General features: G+C 40.3%; 1 protein-coding gene across 1 annotated transcript in view; it reads right to left on the bottom strand.

Annotated features, from left to right (window-relative positions):
* LOC124803322 (protein unc-80 homolog) overlaps nt 1–15,196 on the bottom strand; it is a 995,149-nt gene that overhangs the window by 432,154 nt on the left and 547,799 nt on the right. The window contains exons 30-31 of the mRNA XM_047264506.1: nt 14,455–14,721; nt 5,790–5,878 (exon numbers count right to left, since the gene is read on the bottom strand). Coding sequence (XP_047120462.1) covers nt 5,790–5,878; nt 14,455–14,721 — 356 coding nt within the window. The remainder of the gene's footprint in view (nt 1–5,789; nt 5,879–14,454; nt 14,722–15,196) is intronic.

Here is a 15,196-nt window from a genome sequence, read left to right as displayed (position 1 = left end):
AACACACTGAGTTAATTATGCATTAAATAAGTGATTGAGAACATTACAAATTATAGGGTGTAAAAGTAGAACCTCCTCTAACATTACCTTTATTCAACAGAAGTAGGTGATACCAAAGATAATTTCGAATTTTTAAATAGGTTAATATTATTTCAACTGTTTTCCTAAAGGAACTGACATGATTTTATACACAATGTGTTATATTTCAGGCTAAAATGTATAAAAAGAAATTACTTTATTTTCATTGCTACAATTGATAAATGCTAGCTTTGAATATACAGTTAACATTACTTTTGTTTTAGAAACATTTGAAATTATGAATATTTGACACACTTAAAATTCCTATTATTAATTGCACAATCTGACACTATTTATTATGTTTACTTCTGGATTCATTTATAAAATAATGATATAAGTTGGTGGACATTAATTTGTCAAGAAAATCTGTAAAATCTTTGGAATATTGTTAGTACCACAGACTGGATTAGTACTGGACATGCTTCTGTTGTGATCAGATTGTAGTGGGTCGAGAATTTTGGGGTAAATTCTAGAGACACTCATATTTCACTGTTTCGAATACATGATGTTTTAAGGATGAGTGTGTGAGAGTGGGAATGTGTCTACTGCGCCACGGTTTATGTGTGTGCAGGAACGGTGTGTGTTATAAGAAGACTAAAGTTATGGCAGTCTATCGGTACTGACAAGTGGTGGCCGCGCACGCCCTGGAAGCCATATGTCCATTACAAGGAGTAATCAAGGGCTTGTCTTTGGCAGTGAAATAGTAGTGACTGTTGGGAACAAACGAAATATGTTTTATCTAGAGACTCTTATACTCTGTTGTTTGACTTGCTAAGAGCAAGAACTGTTTTGACAAGGGTTATTAAAACCAAATGAGACTGTAATGATATATGTTAAGTACTAAGGTTTTCAAGATGGGGTTGAATTGTGCAACTTGAAAGCACATGTGAAACCTGTGTAGTTGTTTTATTGTGAAAAAGAAAATATACCGAAGTTGATATGAAAGTATTCTGAGAGTAAGAAATCATTTCAAAAGTAGAGAAGTAGTTCATTATCATTTCCCAAGCCAGCACGAAATCTTCAGAGAAGAAGCAATGTGAAGATCGACGCAGCCATCTGTTGTGAGAAGAAGATCAGCTGCACATCATACACAAATCACCCGCGATAGACGTGTGAGTCTTGCACCCCAGTTCCACACAGTCTCTGGTCATCAGGGAAATGTTAGAACGTGGCGACAAAAGTGACAGGACCCAAAGGAAGTGGGAATTTTACAACAGATATCGAGATAAGAAGATATTGAGTTGCCATAGCAACCGAGAGTAACAAGACAAAGAAACCGTTATGCAGAATTGGATTCTGCCTAAAAGGAAAAACGGGTGAAAAAGTTAATAAGCACTGAACAAAGGAAGACACAGAGAATAGTTTGACTAAGATGATTTGGTGTGGGGAAGTAACCAGTCCTCACACATATGTCCATCCAGCCGACACCGACGCAGTATCCTGCCAACAACGCCAATGTGAAAATCAGCCACCGTCGCCGACTGCAACTGCTGTTCACCAATGCTGACTTCGCTTCTTCTCGCTGACACTGATGTTGCAACCGATGTTCGACGCTGCCTGCACACGTGCTGTTCACCAGTGGCGATTCTACATCTGCTCACCGACGCAGCCTAGACCTCTGCGACGGGTGAGCGAAAACCAATAAATGTTTGGTAAAGTTGAAAGAACTGTGGGACGATAAACTGTTGGTGTTGTTATTGTATACAATATTGTATTTTAGGTTAGATGATTATGTAGGTCGAAAAATAATAGAGAAATGGATAATATTCAGAAAGTTGGAGAAACTCCAGAACCAGCCATGGCCATGATGGTGAATAAGGAAAAGCCAGACTTGTCTGAAGTAATAAATTTAATCAAAGCTCAGAGTATACAATTAAATTCTAGGTTAGATGAATAGAGAGCAGATTCAGCTTCTTTAAGACAAAAACTAAATGCTCAAAATGCTTCATTAGGACAGGAACTGAGTGTTTCTTTAAGAATGGAATTGAATGAAACTTTAAGTGCTCAAAGTCTTAAGTTAGATTCAGTAAATAGACAATTGAACATCAAATTAGATGCTCAGAGTGAGGTTTTAAGTAGCCAAAGTGAAATCTTAAACAGTCAAGCAACAAATATAAGCTTGCTAAAGACTGAATTTGACACTCTAAATAATAAAGTCGAGACTCTGAAGTTATATTTACAGAGTGAACTAACCAGTCCTTGAAATACTCATGTTAATCAACTATGTACTGAATTAAACCAGAGACAGGATGTGCAATTTCAAGATTTAACTGAGAAATTAGAATTTGACATTGAAGATAAGTGTAACAATGTAGAATTGGAGTTTAATGAAAAATTTGGGTCATTTCAGAATGTATGTAACGTTACGTTTGATGCAATGAAACAAAGGCTACATACCTTAAAAGGTAGAGTAGAAAGACAGGATAAGCTGACCCCTATCGTCCATTCGCAAATTGCAGATGTCAGCACTCGAGTTGATGATGTAGAGAGAAATTTTAAGGAAAAACTGGCAACTTCAGAGGCCCTAAATATAAGTGGTCTGGAGGAACAGGAAGAGAAAATGATGACAGAAAAGTTGTTGTGAGGGTAACCTCTGACAACTTGTCCACAACTCTCTCTTATGAGCTCAATGACACTAAGAAAAATGTCGATGAGTTATGGAAAGAACTCAAACTTGTCCAGGATAGAGTAGAAAATAGAATAACTTTACTTAATGTTGTCTTTATTAGTAAAATGTTAATTGTTTTGTTGTGAGTAGACTTTCACACAAAATTTAACGAGAAGTACTGATATGCACTTGCTCAAGTGAGGTCAGTTCCATGGGATCCGGGTGGAGCCACAACTGTTCTCCATGGACGTTAACATTCTGCGTTAATGGGTGGAGTGACGACCATAGGTTCCTGAGGTGTTTTCAGTGTTACTTCCAGATTAGTTTTCCTACACCAAATTCCCTTCAAATCTTAAACTATTCTGTAATCTATTCATAACCTCTTAAACTATCCTATCATGTTAGTATTTAAGTGACCGAATATGACTACAAGATTGAGACTTATTTAAGAGAATCATGAATAAACAGCGATCTCTAAACATAAAATGGAACGAACAGAATAATATTCTGGTAGAAGGTATAATATGATGATACTATGTAAACAGAGTGACTTTAAGACAGAATGAACAGAACAGAATATTATATTTAAGAATAATATGATATGAGGTGACTAATGAAATAACTATCTAGTGTATAATTTTCTATTTTTATAGAACATTTATACATTTCATGAGATGTGATGTAGATGGGAGGGTTTATATCAATTTTGAAAGGGGTGGGAAGTGTAGGTACAAACATGACTAACACTACACACACCACACCTTTCAGACAACCCCTGTAGACAAGTGTGACTGATTCTTCAACATCTGCCATTCCACAGGGGTTGTTAAGATTCTTTCTTTGGGGACTTCAAAGGTGAAGGTGAGAATGTCCATTCTGCAGATACCTCCTCCAGATTCTCACTCAAGTAGGGATCCTGGGAAAGGGGGTGGGAAGGGTTTCCTGTCTTCGGGGCTATCTTCTTTCACTTCTTCGACCTTAGCAAGTGTTTCTACTTTTTCCTTTCTTAATTCTCTATTGAGCACCAATCTATCTTTCCCTCTTTCCATATGCATACACTTCTATTGCTGAAGTCATTCTCAGTTTCCATGGTTTTCTATAACCTTCAAATTATTTTTAATAAGTAGGCCGAAGAATCAGGCTACACGTCTACCCATATGCATACACACAAACATACACAAAGACCCAAACAGGAAAAGTACTGTTTGAGATAATGTGAGAACCATCAAATGTTGTGGGGGGAAGTATGTGCACATAAGGAAGTATGCACACATTGTTAGTTACGCTGATGGTTCCACATCGCATGTAGGCATGTACAGGGATATGCTTATATATGTAAGGACTGAGAGGATTAATGTTTATTATGACAGTATTACATTGGTATGTGTACATTGGAGAAGGAGGTACACATTGTGGTTCATTATGACTATGCTACATCGTATGCCTAAGTGTACAGAAATATATTTGGATTTGAAAAATAAAAAAGGATGAGGATGATTTGTGTGTATGTGTGTGTGTGTGTGTGTGTGTGTGTGTGTGTGTGTATTGTATAGAGACTCTTGTACTCTGTTGTCTGACTTCTTAAGAGCAAGAACCAAAAGAGATTGTACTGATATATGTTAAGTACTAAGGTTTTCCAGATGGGGTTGATTTGCGAGGCTTGAAAGTGCATGTGGAACATGTGTAGTTGTTTTATTGTGAAGGAGAAAATATAGCGAAGTTGATATGAAAGTATTCTGAGAATAAGAAATAATTTCAAAAGTAGAGAAGTAGATCAGTATCACTTCCCCAACCAGCACAAGATCTTCAGAGAAGAAGCATTGTGAAGATCAACGCAGCCATCTGTCCTGAGATAGAAATGACTCCTTACCCTATCCCTTAAAACCCACATCCTTTCGTCTTTCCCTCTCCTTCCCTCTTTCCTGACGAAGCAATCGTTTGTTGCGAAAGCTTGAATTTTGTGTGTATGTTTGTGTTTGTTTGTGTGTCTATCGACCTGCCAGCGCTTTTCTTTGGTAAGTATCATCATCTTTGTTTTTAGATATATTAGAGGATATGTTTTTATTTTTGGCAAAAACAATGTAATTTTCGGTTTTGTTGAAGTGGAAATTATAAAGACAGTGTAATATAGAAAAATGTGAAAGAATAAAAATTACAGAAACAGAAATTACTGCTCAGGCAACATTTCAGCATTATTTATATCAATTGGGACCATGAGTACCTACAATGTCAAAAATTTCGGCTTCAAGAATCAGCCTCTAGATGTGAAGAACTGTAGTCAAGTATGAGAAAAGAAGATAAGTAAAAAGTTTATTGTAAATCTTACTCCTCTTGAAGCTTATTAAAAGAGTTAATTATGAAGTGACAATCAACAACTGATGTGAGGGATGGGTAGATTACTAGGGCATCAAGTTTTGAGTGTCTTACTGGAGATGCTACCCAATCTATACAAACTTTTACTTTTTAGAGCCACGATAATCTTCTCCTTTCAGATGGGAATGTGAGATTAACTATCACTTCACTAAATGTCCTCAGAATGCCTCTTCAGTGTACTGTTTTGCTTTCTCTTCTGAACTGCTTGTACCAATTTTCTCTCCTTTTTTAAAAAAGTAATTATTAATGCTCCCATTCTCTTTAACAGAAATAGTATCACCTTATATGGCTTCTTCCCTACCTCTCTTTTGAACAATATTCCATACTGATTTTATTTTATTATTTGATCATAATGATCCTTGCAGGTTTGCAGGAGAGCTTCTGTAAAGGTTGAAAGGTAGGAGATGAGGTACTGGCAGAAGTAAAGCTGAGAGGATGGGATGTGAGTTGTGCTTGGGTAGCTTAGTTGGTAGAGCACTTGCCTGCAAAAGGAAAAGGTCACGAGTTCGAGTCTTGGTCCGGCACACAGTTTTAATCTGCCAGGAAGTTTCATAGCAGTGCACACTCCGCCACAGAGTGAAAATCTCATTCTGTATGGATGAAACTTATATAAAGGAAAACAATGTCAACCAGAGAAAGAATTATTCGAAAATACAGCTGTTGCATTCAGAATTCCGTAAGCCATTGTAAGATGAACAAATTATTGATATTTAATAGTGGTCCATTCTACCTGTATAGTGACGGTGGTGTTACTGCTTCCCTCAGATTCATTGTCAGGTTCATGCAGCACAAAGCTGATTTTTCTCTCTGCCTGCAATCCTGTAACATATCAGTAAACACATTAACTCTAGAACTTTCTTCAATACAACTGACAAAACATTGGGAGTAGCAGAATTTCTGTTCCTATAGGCCCACATATAACTTCCACATAAATTAGATTTGAAGGAATTATGAAAAATTGTGTAATAATAAACAGTCGTTTTGAATTACATTATTACTGAGCAAATATAAATCATGACAGCTGAAAGGAGATTTGTCGATTACATCTTGGTGAGGTTAAGGAAACCACACAGGGTAAGGTTAATATAACTTATTGAGGGTAATGATGTGTACAGCAAGAGACAGTTGTCTGAAACCAGCAGTAAATAAAGTCTGAGTTTGCAATATTGCTATACTAGAATGGAACAAATGTTTTTATGTTACCTGGTATGCGTGCAGCCTCGAAATGACTTTTGCATGCTTCCACACAAACTCACTCTGTGGCATGGCTGTGCTTAGTAACACACTGTTTGGGTTCTTGGTGCATTAGTTATGATGACACACTGGCATTAACTGCTAGCAAAGAGTGAACATTAAGTTCTACGTTAAGCTTCGCAATACCCCTAGTGAAATGTGGACAATGATTAAGCAAGCATATGCAGGTGAGGCATTTTCAAGAAGTTGTGTTCTTGCATAGCACAAAAGGTTTTGTAAAGGCAGAGATTCAGTTCAAGACAATCCCAGAGCTGGTCACCTGTCTACAGTAGTTATTCCTAGAAGATGATCATGTAACTGTGCACACAATATCAGAAGAACTTAATTTGAAACATGATGTGTGCCATTAAGATTTTATTTAAAGATTTAGGGAAACAGATACTTAATGCAAAATTCATCCCTTACACACTGGCAGATGAACAGGAAGTGGAAAGCTGAAGAATTTCTGCTGAATTACTGGACAGACCTAGATACGATCCCACAATTCTGTCAAACATTATTGCTGGGGACGAAAATTGGTGCAGCCAGTATGACCCTCACACAAAGCATCAAAGAGCTGAATGGTGGAGTCCTGAATCACCAGCCTTAAAAAGAGCCAAACAACAACCTTTGAGAACAAAGACAATGTTGATCACATTTCATTGATAGCAATGGATTAGTTCACCATGAGTATGTTCCTCCATGTCAAACAGTGAAACAAATTCTTTACATCAAAGTCTTGAAACGTTTGTGAATAGCAATTTGACACCACTGCGCTGATTTGTGGCAGTCTCAGGACTTGGTTTTACAGCATGAGAAGGCAGGACCCCATTATGCTTTATTGTTACACAGTATCTGGCAAGACATTCTGTCATTGCCATCCTACATCTGCCATATTTGCCCGACCTCTTGCCTCACTATTTTTTGTTTCCGTGAGTAAAAGGTGACTAAAGGAAAGTGTCAGCATAATATCTCAGACATCTAATGGGCTGTGAGAAATGGGCTTACAAGCATCACAGTTTAAAATTTCCCTGCTTGCTTCAAGGACAATCAGAAATGTTGGCAACTGTGTACAGATAGCCAAGGAAACTACTCTGATGGAGCTAGGATCATTACTTGGTAACTGCAATTTTCTATTTTTTAAAAACACCTGTCATGGAATTTTTCTGACAAAGGTAATCTCTCTCTCTCTCTCTCTCTCTCTCTCTCTCTCTCTCAAACACACCATTGTAATTGTGGGAGACATCAATTTGCCACCTATAGAATGTCAGTCATGGAATTAAAACTGGTCCAAGAATCAGGGTTTTAGTGACATTGTTTTGGATGTCTAATCTGAAAATTACTTTGAGCAGATAGAGAACCAGCTCATTAGGGACGGTTATGTCTTTGACCTCTTAGTATCTAATAGGCCTGAGCTTTTTGAATTAGTTAATACAAAGAGGTGCATTGCTGATCAGAAGGCTGTTATTGCACTGTCGACTACAAATGTTGCAAGGAATGTTTAGAAACACATAAAAATATTTTTATTTAAAAATTATGAGAGGAAGAAAATTGTAAATTAGCTGGATAGTCAACATCAAATAGTCAGCTTAGAGGACACTGATATGGACTAAAGATGGAAGAAATTCAGAAGCATTCTACAATGTGCTTTAGATCCGTATGTGCCAAGCAATGTTGTGAGGGATGGTATAGAACCACTGTGATACACTAGCTGTGCTAGAAAGTTGTCATGAAAGCAAGGAAAACTTTGTGGTAGATTTAGTGAAGTCAAAGTCTAGTTCAGAAGATAAAGTTCAAGAAAGCCAAAATGAGCATACAAAGAGTAAGGCAAGAAGAGTTCAATGAATTCAAAATCAAAATTCGCCAACCAATCTGATTGAAAATCCTACAAAATTTTGGTTTTATGTGAAGTGAGTAAGTAGACTGAGATAATCTATTCAGTCACTTAGTGACAATAACAGCACCAAAACAGTAGGTGACAGAGAAGGACAAAATAATGTATTCAGTGCGCTCTCATATTTGGTGAATGACTCCATGACCAAAAATGCTGCTCTTCACTGAATTTTTTGCTAGGAATACATATTCTACTTGGAGATTACTTTTACTTCTAGTACTGTAGTTGTGAATTTTTAAGTTCATCTTACATTCACTCCCATTATTAATTGCAGATACCAGTAGGAGAAAATTTATTGGCACAAGAGTACAAGAATACCAACAGGCTTCAACACAAAGCAACACATTTTAATTAACTTATTTCTGCAGATTACTGTAATATTGTTTTGTATGTGAATAATTTGTACACAACTTCCACACAGCAAAGTTTTAAATGATGACTGAAAATCAAAGGAAAGGCAAACACTTTTAGCTGATTGATACGTGGCACATAGTCATATGTAACAGAACACAATATTAACTAACTAGCTTTCAAGACAAACACTGCTTCTCACAGAAAGTACATACATTAAAACACATGACAACACAGACACCCAAACACACACTACTGCAGGTGAACCGACACAGATTATTATAGAGGCTGCACAACAAGATGATAGAACTTCTGAGAGGTTAGAGCATACAAGAGATATACAAGGGGGAGGGGAGGGGGGGGGGGGAGGAGCAGCGGAGAGGAAGAGAAGAGAGGACAGGGACTGCAGATAAGTAGTGGTGCTGGGCGGGAATGTGGGTCGGCTGAGGAACATACCTTGATAGCCTGCGCATTTGCAATTAACAGGGTGTCCAGGTGGTGCCTGGTTAATGCAACTGCCTAGTAAGCTTGAGATCCCGAGTTCGAATCCTGGTCGGGCATAGATTCTCACTCATTGCAACTGATCTTGCAAAAAGCCCACGTAACAGATCGCTGTGATACGTTCTCATGTGGGGGGAAGGGCTTTACAGACGTAAGCAGTTGTCATGTTACACTCATCAAAAGCAGCTTATTGTTACCAAGTATTGATTCGCCTTTGTCCTAAAGCTTTTGACACATTTTGCTGCTCGCAGACAATTTTGTGTGCACTTAGTTGTTGAAAATGGGGCATTTTGTTTTCCACTAATGTTTTATTTTAGTGTTATTCTCGCCCGTAAAAATGGCTTTGAGCACTATGGGACTTAACATCTGAGGTCATCGGTCCCCTAGAACTTAGTACTACTTAAACCTAAATAACCCAAGGACATCATACACATCCATGCCCAAGGCAGGATTCGAACCTGCGATTGTAGCAGTCACGCGGTTCCGGACTGAAGCACCTAGAACTGCTCGGCCACAGCGGCTGGCATTCTCTACCTTAAGTTTTATTACTGCAGGAGTGAGGTAAAGTAAACTTACACTACTGGCCATTAAAATTGCTACACCATGAAGATGACGTGCTACAGACACTAAATTTAATCGACAGGAAGAAGATGCTGTGATATGCAAATGATTAGCTTTTTGGGCGTTACATTTCAGATGTGTTACAACCCATGGCTCTATCCTTCATTCAATCCCTGCAAACCCCTACATTTCAGCAGGATAATGCACGACCACATGTTGCAGGCCCTGTACAGGCCTTTCTGGATACAGGAAATGTTCCGACTGCTGCCCTGGCCAGCAAGTTCTCCAATCTCTCACCAATTGAAAATGTCTGGTCAATGGTGGCCGAGCAACTGGCTCGTCACAACACACCACTCACTACTCTTGATTAACTGTGGTATTGTGTTGAAGCTGCATTGGGCAGCTGTACCTGTACACGCCATCCAAGCTCTGTTTGACTCAATGCCCAGGCGTATCAAGTCCATTATTACAGACAGAGGTGGTTGTTCTGGGTACTGATTTCTCAGGATCTATGCACCCAAATTGTGTGAAAATGTAATCACATGTCAGTTCTAGTATAATATATTTGTCCAATGAATACCCGTTTATCATTTGCATTTCTTCTTGGTGTAGCAATTTTAATGGCCAGTAGTGTGATTGTTACAGTATCAATTCTTATCAATCAAGATTACAAAAATTTAATTGAAATCTAAAATAATTGAAGATTCCTAGAATTATAAAAAATTCTGGGTTTTCCCCAGATGAAAAAATTCCATGGTTTTCCCTAAATTTTCTGGCTGTCCCAGGGCATATACACCCTGTATATGCATCAGTGTTGCTGCAGCCAAGGCAGAGTGTATTTGGGCATCTCTATGGTTGTGTATTCACAATGTGTGTACTTTATGTCGGAAGAAGTGTGAGGCTTCTAAAGCTTGTTAATTAATACTATGTTCTGCTGTGTGTGCCTGTACACCACAAATCAGTCTGCTAAAAGTGAGTGGTTGTCTTTCATTTATGTTATGCATTGTTCCATACAGGAATTTCAATTATTAAACAAAGGAAAATCCAGAATGCAATGTAACAATATTATGAGAAGGAAAGTTACCACTCACCATATAGCAGAGGTGTTGAGTCCCAGACAGGCACAACAAAAAGACTCTCACAATTAAAGCTTTCGGCCATTAAGACTTTTTTCAGTAATAGATTCACACACACACACACACACACACACACACACACACACACACACACACAAAAATGCAACTCTCTCACATGGCTACAGTCTCAGGCAACTGAAACCACACTGCAAGCAGCAGCACCAGTGTATGATGGGAGTGGTGACTGGGTGGGGGTAAGGAGGAGACTGGGGAGGGGAAGAGGAGGGATAGTATGGTGGGGGTGGCAGACAGTGAAGTGCTGCAAGTTAGACGAAGGGCAGAGGAGAGGTGGTGGAGGGGGAGGGAGGGGGCAGCAGAAAAAGAGAGAGATAAAAAGACTGGGTGTGGTGGTGGAATGACAGCTGTGTAGTGCTGGAATGGGAACAGGGAAGGGGGCTGGATGGGTGAAAACAGTGACTAATGAAGGTTGAGGCCAGGAGGGTTATGGGAACATAGGATGCATCTGCAGGGAAACTTCCCACCTGTGCAGTTTAGAAAATCTGGTATTGTTGGGAAGAATCCACATGGCACAGTCTATGAAGCAGTCATTGAAATGAAGGATATAATGTTTGGCAGCGTGTTCAGCAACAGGGTGGTCCACTTGTTTCTTGGCCACAGTTTGTTGGTGGCTATACATGTGGACAGACAGCTTGTAGACCACAAGAGTGGTTTCACAGGTAGCCCTGCCTTTGATGGGATAAGTGATGCTAGTGACTGGACTGGAGAAGATGGTGGTGGGAGGATGTATGGGACAGGTCTTGCATCTAGATCTATTACAGAGAGATGAGCCATAAGGTAAGGGATTGGGAGCAGGGGTTGAATAAGGATGGATTGATATATTATGTAGGTTCAGTGGATGGCGGAATTCCATGGTGGGAGGGATGGGAAGGATAGCGGGCAGGGCATTTCTCATTTCAGGGCACAACGAGAGTTAAAAGAAACCCTGGCGGAGAATGTAATTCAGTTGCTCCAGTTGTGGGTGGTACTGAGTTACGAGGGGAATGATCTTCTGTGGCCAGATGAAGGGACTTTGGGAGGTGGTGGGAGGCTGGAGAGAAGGCATGGGAAATTTTTTTTTGTACAAGGGTGGAAGGAAAATTGCAGTCAGTGAAGGCTTAAGTGAGACCCTTGGTATATTTTGAGAGGGACTGCTCATCACGGCAGATGTGACAACCATGGGTGGCAAGGCTGTGCGGAAGGGACTTCTTGGTATGGAACGGGGGGCAGGTGTCGAAGTGGAGGTATTGCTGGTGGTTAGTTGGTTTGATATGGATAAAAGTACTGATATAGCTATCTTTGAGTTGGAGATCAATATCTAGGAAGGTGGCTTGGTGTGGGGTTGTTTGAGGGAGGAGATCAAACAGTGAGGTTGTCGGTCTCATCAGACTAGGGAAGGATGGAGAAGGATGTTGGCTGTGCCCTTTCAATGGAACCATCTCAACATTTGCCTGGAGAGATTTGGAGAAATCATGGCAACCCTAAATCAGGATGGTCGGACGTGAGATTGAACCATTATCCTCCCGAATGCAAGTCCAGTGTGCTAACCACTGCGCCAACTTGCTTGGTCGAAGGTGGCTTGTTGGGTTGAGCAGGACCAGGTGAAGCAAATGGGGGAGAAGTTGTTGAGGTTTTGAAGAAATGTGGATAGCACGTCCTCACCTTCGATCCAGATAGCAAAGATGTTATCAATGAATCTGAATCAGGGGAGGGGTTCAAGATTCTGGGTTTTTAGGAAGGATTCCTCTAGATGGCCCATGAATAGATTGGATTAGGATTGTGGCATGCAGGTGCCCATAGCCTTACCCTGGATTTGTTTGTAGGTAATGCTTTCAAAGGAGAAGTAACTGTGGGTGAGGATATAGTTGGTCATGGCAGCTAGGAAGGAGGTTGTTGGTTTGGAATCTGTCGGGTGTTGCAAAAGGTAGTGTTCAGTAGCAGTAAGGCCATGGGCATTAGGAACGATAAGTGTACAGGGAGATGGCATCAACAGGGATAAGGAGGGCACTGTGTGGTAAAGGGACAGAAACTGCGGAGAGTCAGTGGAGGAAACGATTGGTATTTTTTATATAGGAGGGTAGGTTCCGGGTAATATGTTGAAGGTGTTGGTCTGCGAGAGCACAGATTCTCTCAGTGGGGGCGCAGTAACTGGCCACAATGGGTCATCCTGGGTGGTTAGGTTTATGGACTTTAGGAAGTGTGTAGAAGGTAGGAGTGTGGGGAATGGTGGGGGTGAGTAGAGAGGTGGACTCCAGGGAGAGGTTCTGGGATGGGTCTAAGGATTTGAGTAGTGACTGCAGATCCTGCTGGATTACTGTAATGGGGTCACTGTGGCAAGGTTTGTAGGTGGAAGTATCTGACCGCTGGCAGAGTCCTTCCACCAGGTAATACTTGCGGTTAAAAAAAAAACAGTGGTGGAGCCTTTGTCCACAGGTAGGATTGTAAGGTCAGCATCAGTTTTTAGATGGTGGACTACGGTTCTTTCTGTGGATGTAAGGTTAGTTTGCATATTGAGGGTTTTGGGGAATAATGGTGAGGCAAGGTTCAAGGTTAAGAAATTCTGGAATGTTAACAGGGCGTGGTTTGGGGACAGTGGGGGGTAGATCATGGTTGGATGGAGGAGTGAACTGAGTTAGGCAGGGTTCAATATTGGTCTTTGGTTGAGTCTGATTGGTAAGGTTGGTGGCAACAAAGTGTTTCCACTTTAGGGACCAGGAGAAGCAGAGAAGGTCTGTAAAAAGTCTTGCATGATTGAATTTGGGATTGGGGCAAAATGTGAGGCCTTTGGCAAGGACTGATATTCCTGTGGGGATGAGGCTTCTGGAGGAAAGGTTCACGACTATGTGGTGGGTCTGTTTAGGTTCTGGACTCTATGTGGTGGTGGGAGGGGGTTTTGGAGGGTGGTGTAAGTGTAGTATGTCTGTGAGGCAGACGGGGTTTGTCAGCTATGAGGGGATGTGGAGGAGGTTGGGAGGTTGTTGTAGAGGGGGTGGTAGCCCAAGGCAGGAGAGGAAGTCAGCAGGATGGAGAGTTTTTTGAGGTGGTGCTGCGCATGTTGCTCAAATCCCTGCAGGGCAAGAGTTTCAACGTGTGTTATGGGTTCCGTGAATTTGGGATTGCATAGCAGGAGAATATTACGACGGAGAGAAGGTACTGCAAGCAGGTTTGTGCTTGGTTGATATGGTTTTGCAGGACTATGTTGGTGAGGGCTAAGGACTGGTGGAATCTGAACAAGTGGAGGTCATTGTGGAAGGAGGGGTGGCAGCCAGTGATGGGTAATTTGATGGTAAGGCCAGTATGGGGAATTCCATGAGCCAACCAATAATGCAGGAACAGTATGTGGGACTGGGATCTAGCTAGGGATAAGGTAACTTTTCTGTCGTGACACAGATGGAAGGAGCAAGGATCCATGGTAGTGGAAAAACGCAAAAAATTACCATTGAATGCGGTATGGAGGGGCATGAATTCAGCACACTACTCTCCTGGCCATTGCCTGTTTTTGTACCCCCAGAGCTGCTACTACTTGGTCAAGGTGCTTCTCAATTGGAATCATGCGTCTGAGGGCACCCTGTTCCCATGCCAGGTCACTCATATCCCAGGATGTGAGGAACCTACTTACTCATTTTAGTAATTTTCTTGATCGTTTTAAGACTGCATGCCCACATTCCCATGTAAATGTATGAACAAAAAATATGTGTCTAACAATAGAAATGAGCACTAACCTGCATCTCTGTCACAAATGATGGACTGTAGACTTTGAGCTGATGTCTGTGAATGCCCCATTGATGAAAGAGCCATGCTCCAACGTCGATTAGCCTCTCTTGAATACAGCCTTTCCCATGGGGGCTGTCTTTCTCTTGCAGAACTCCGAGATGATTTTGGTAATGTTTGGTATGTTTCACGTAAAAATGCTGTTATCTCCAACAAAAGCATGCATGCAACAAGCCTCAGTGCTATTGGACAGTTTGTGCCACACAATGTCACACTTGCTGTAAGTAAACAAGTTTACAAATAATAATGCCAAAAAAACTCCATATTGATGTATCTGGTCAAAAAGATTAAAACATTATAATATACTGAATCTTAATCATCTGTCCTTTATTTGCTGCTTTAATTTTAAAATTGGCTTTATCTGCAACTGCATTAAGTATCAAGAACTCTATTTATCTTTTCACACCATGATGAACTATAATCTCCAGTTTTTGTGGCTGAAATGGGTGTTCATAGTCCTTCATAATTTAGACTACTGCATGAAACATGTACATCATATTATAAAGTCCTGCAAAAGACTCACATAACATGAGAACTTGGACAATAAAATTAAAACTGTCTTCATTCAACAAGTCTTTATGTCTACTACATGGGAAAATGAATGTTCATCAGGCTGGTGATGATAAAGCACTAGCAAATTAACTATATTTTTTACAAATGCTTACATACAGTTTTCCTTATTTGGGAATTTCG

The sequence above is a fragment of the Schistocerca piceifrons genome, chromosome 6, assembly GCF_021461385.2.
Source record: "Schistocerca piceifrons isolate TAMUIC-IGC-003096 chromosome 6, iqSchPice1.1, whole genome shotgun sequence".
NCBI lineage: Eukaryota > Metazoa > Arthropoda > Insecta > Orthoptera > Acrididae > Schistocerca > Schistocerca piceifrons.
This window is presented reverse-complemented; position numbering and strand designations above follow the sequence as displayed.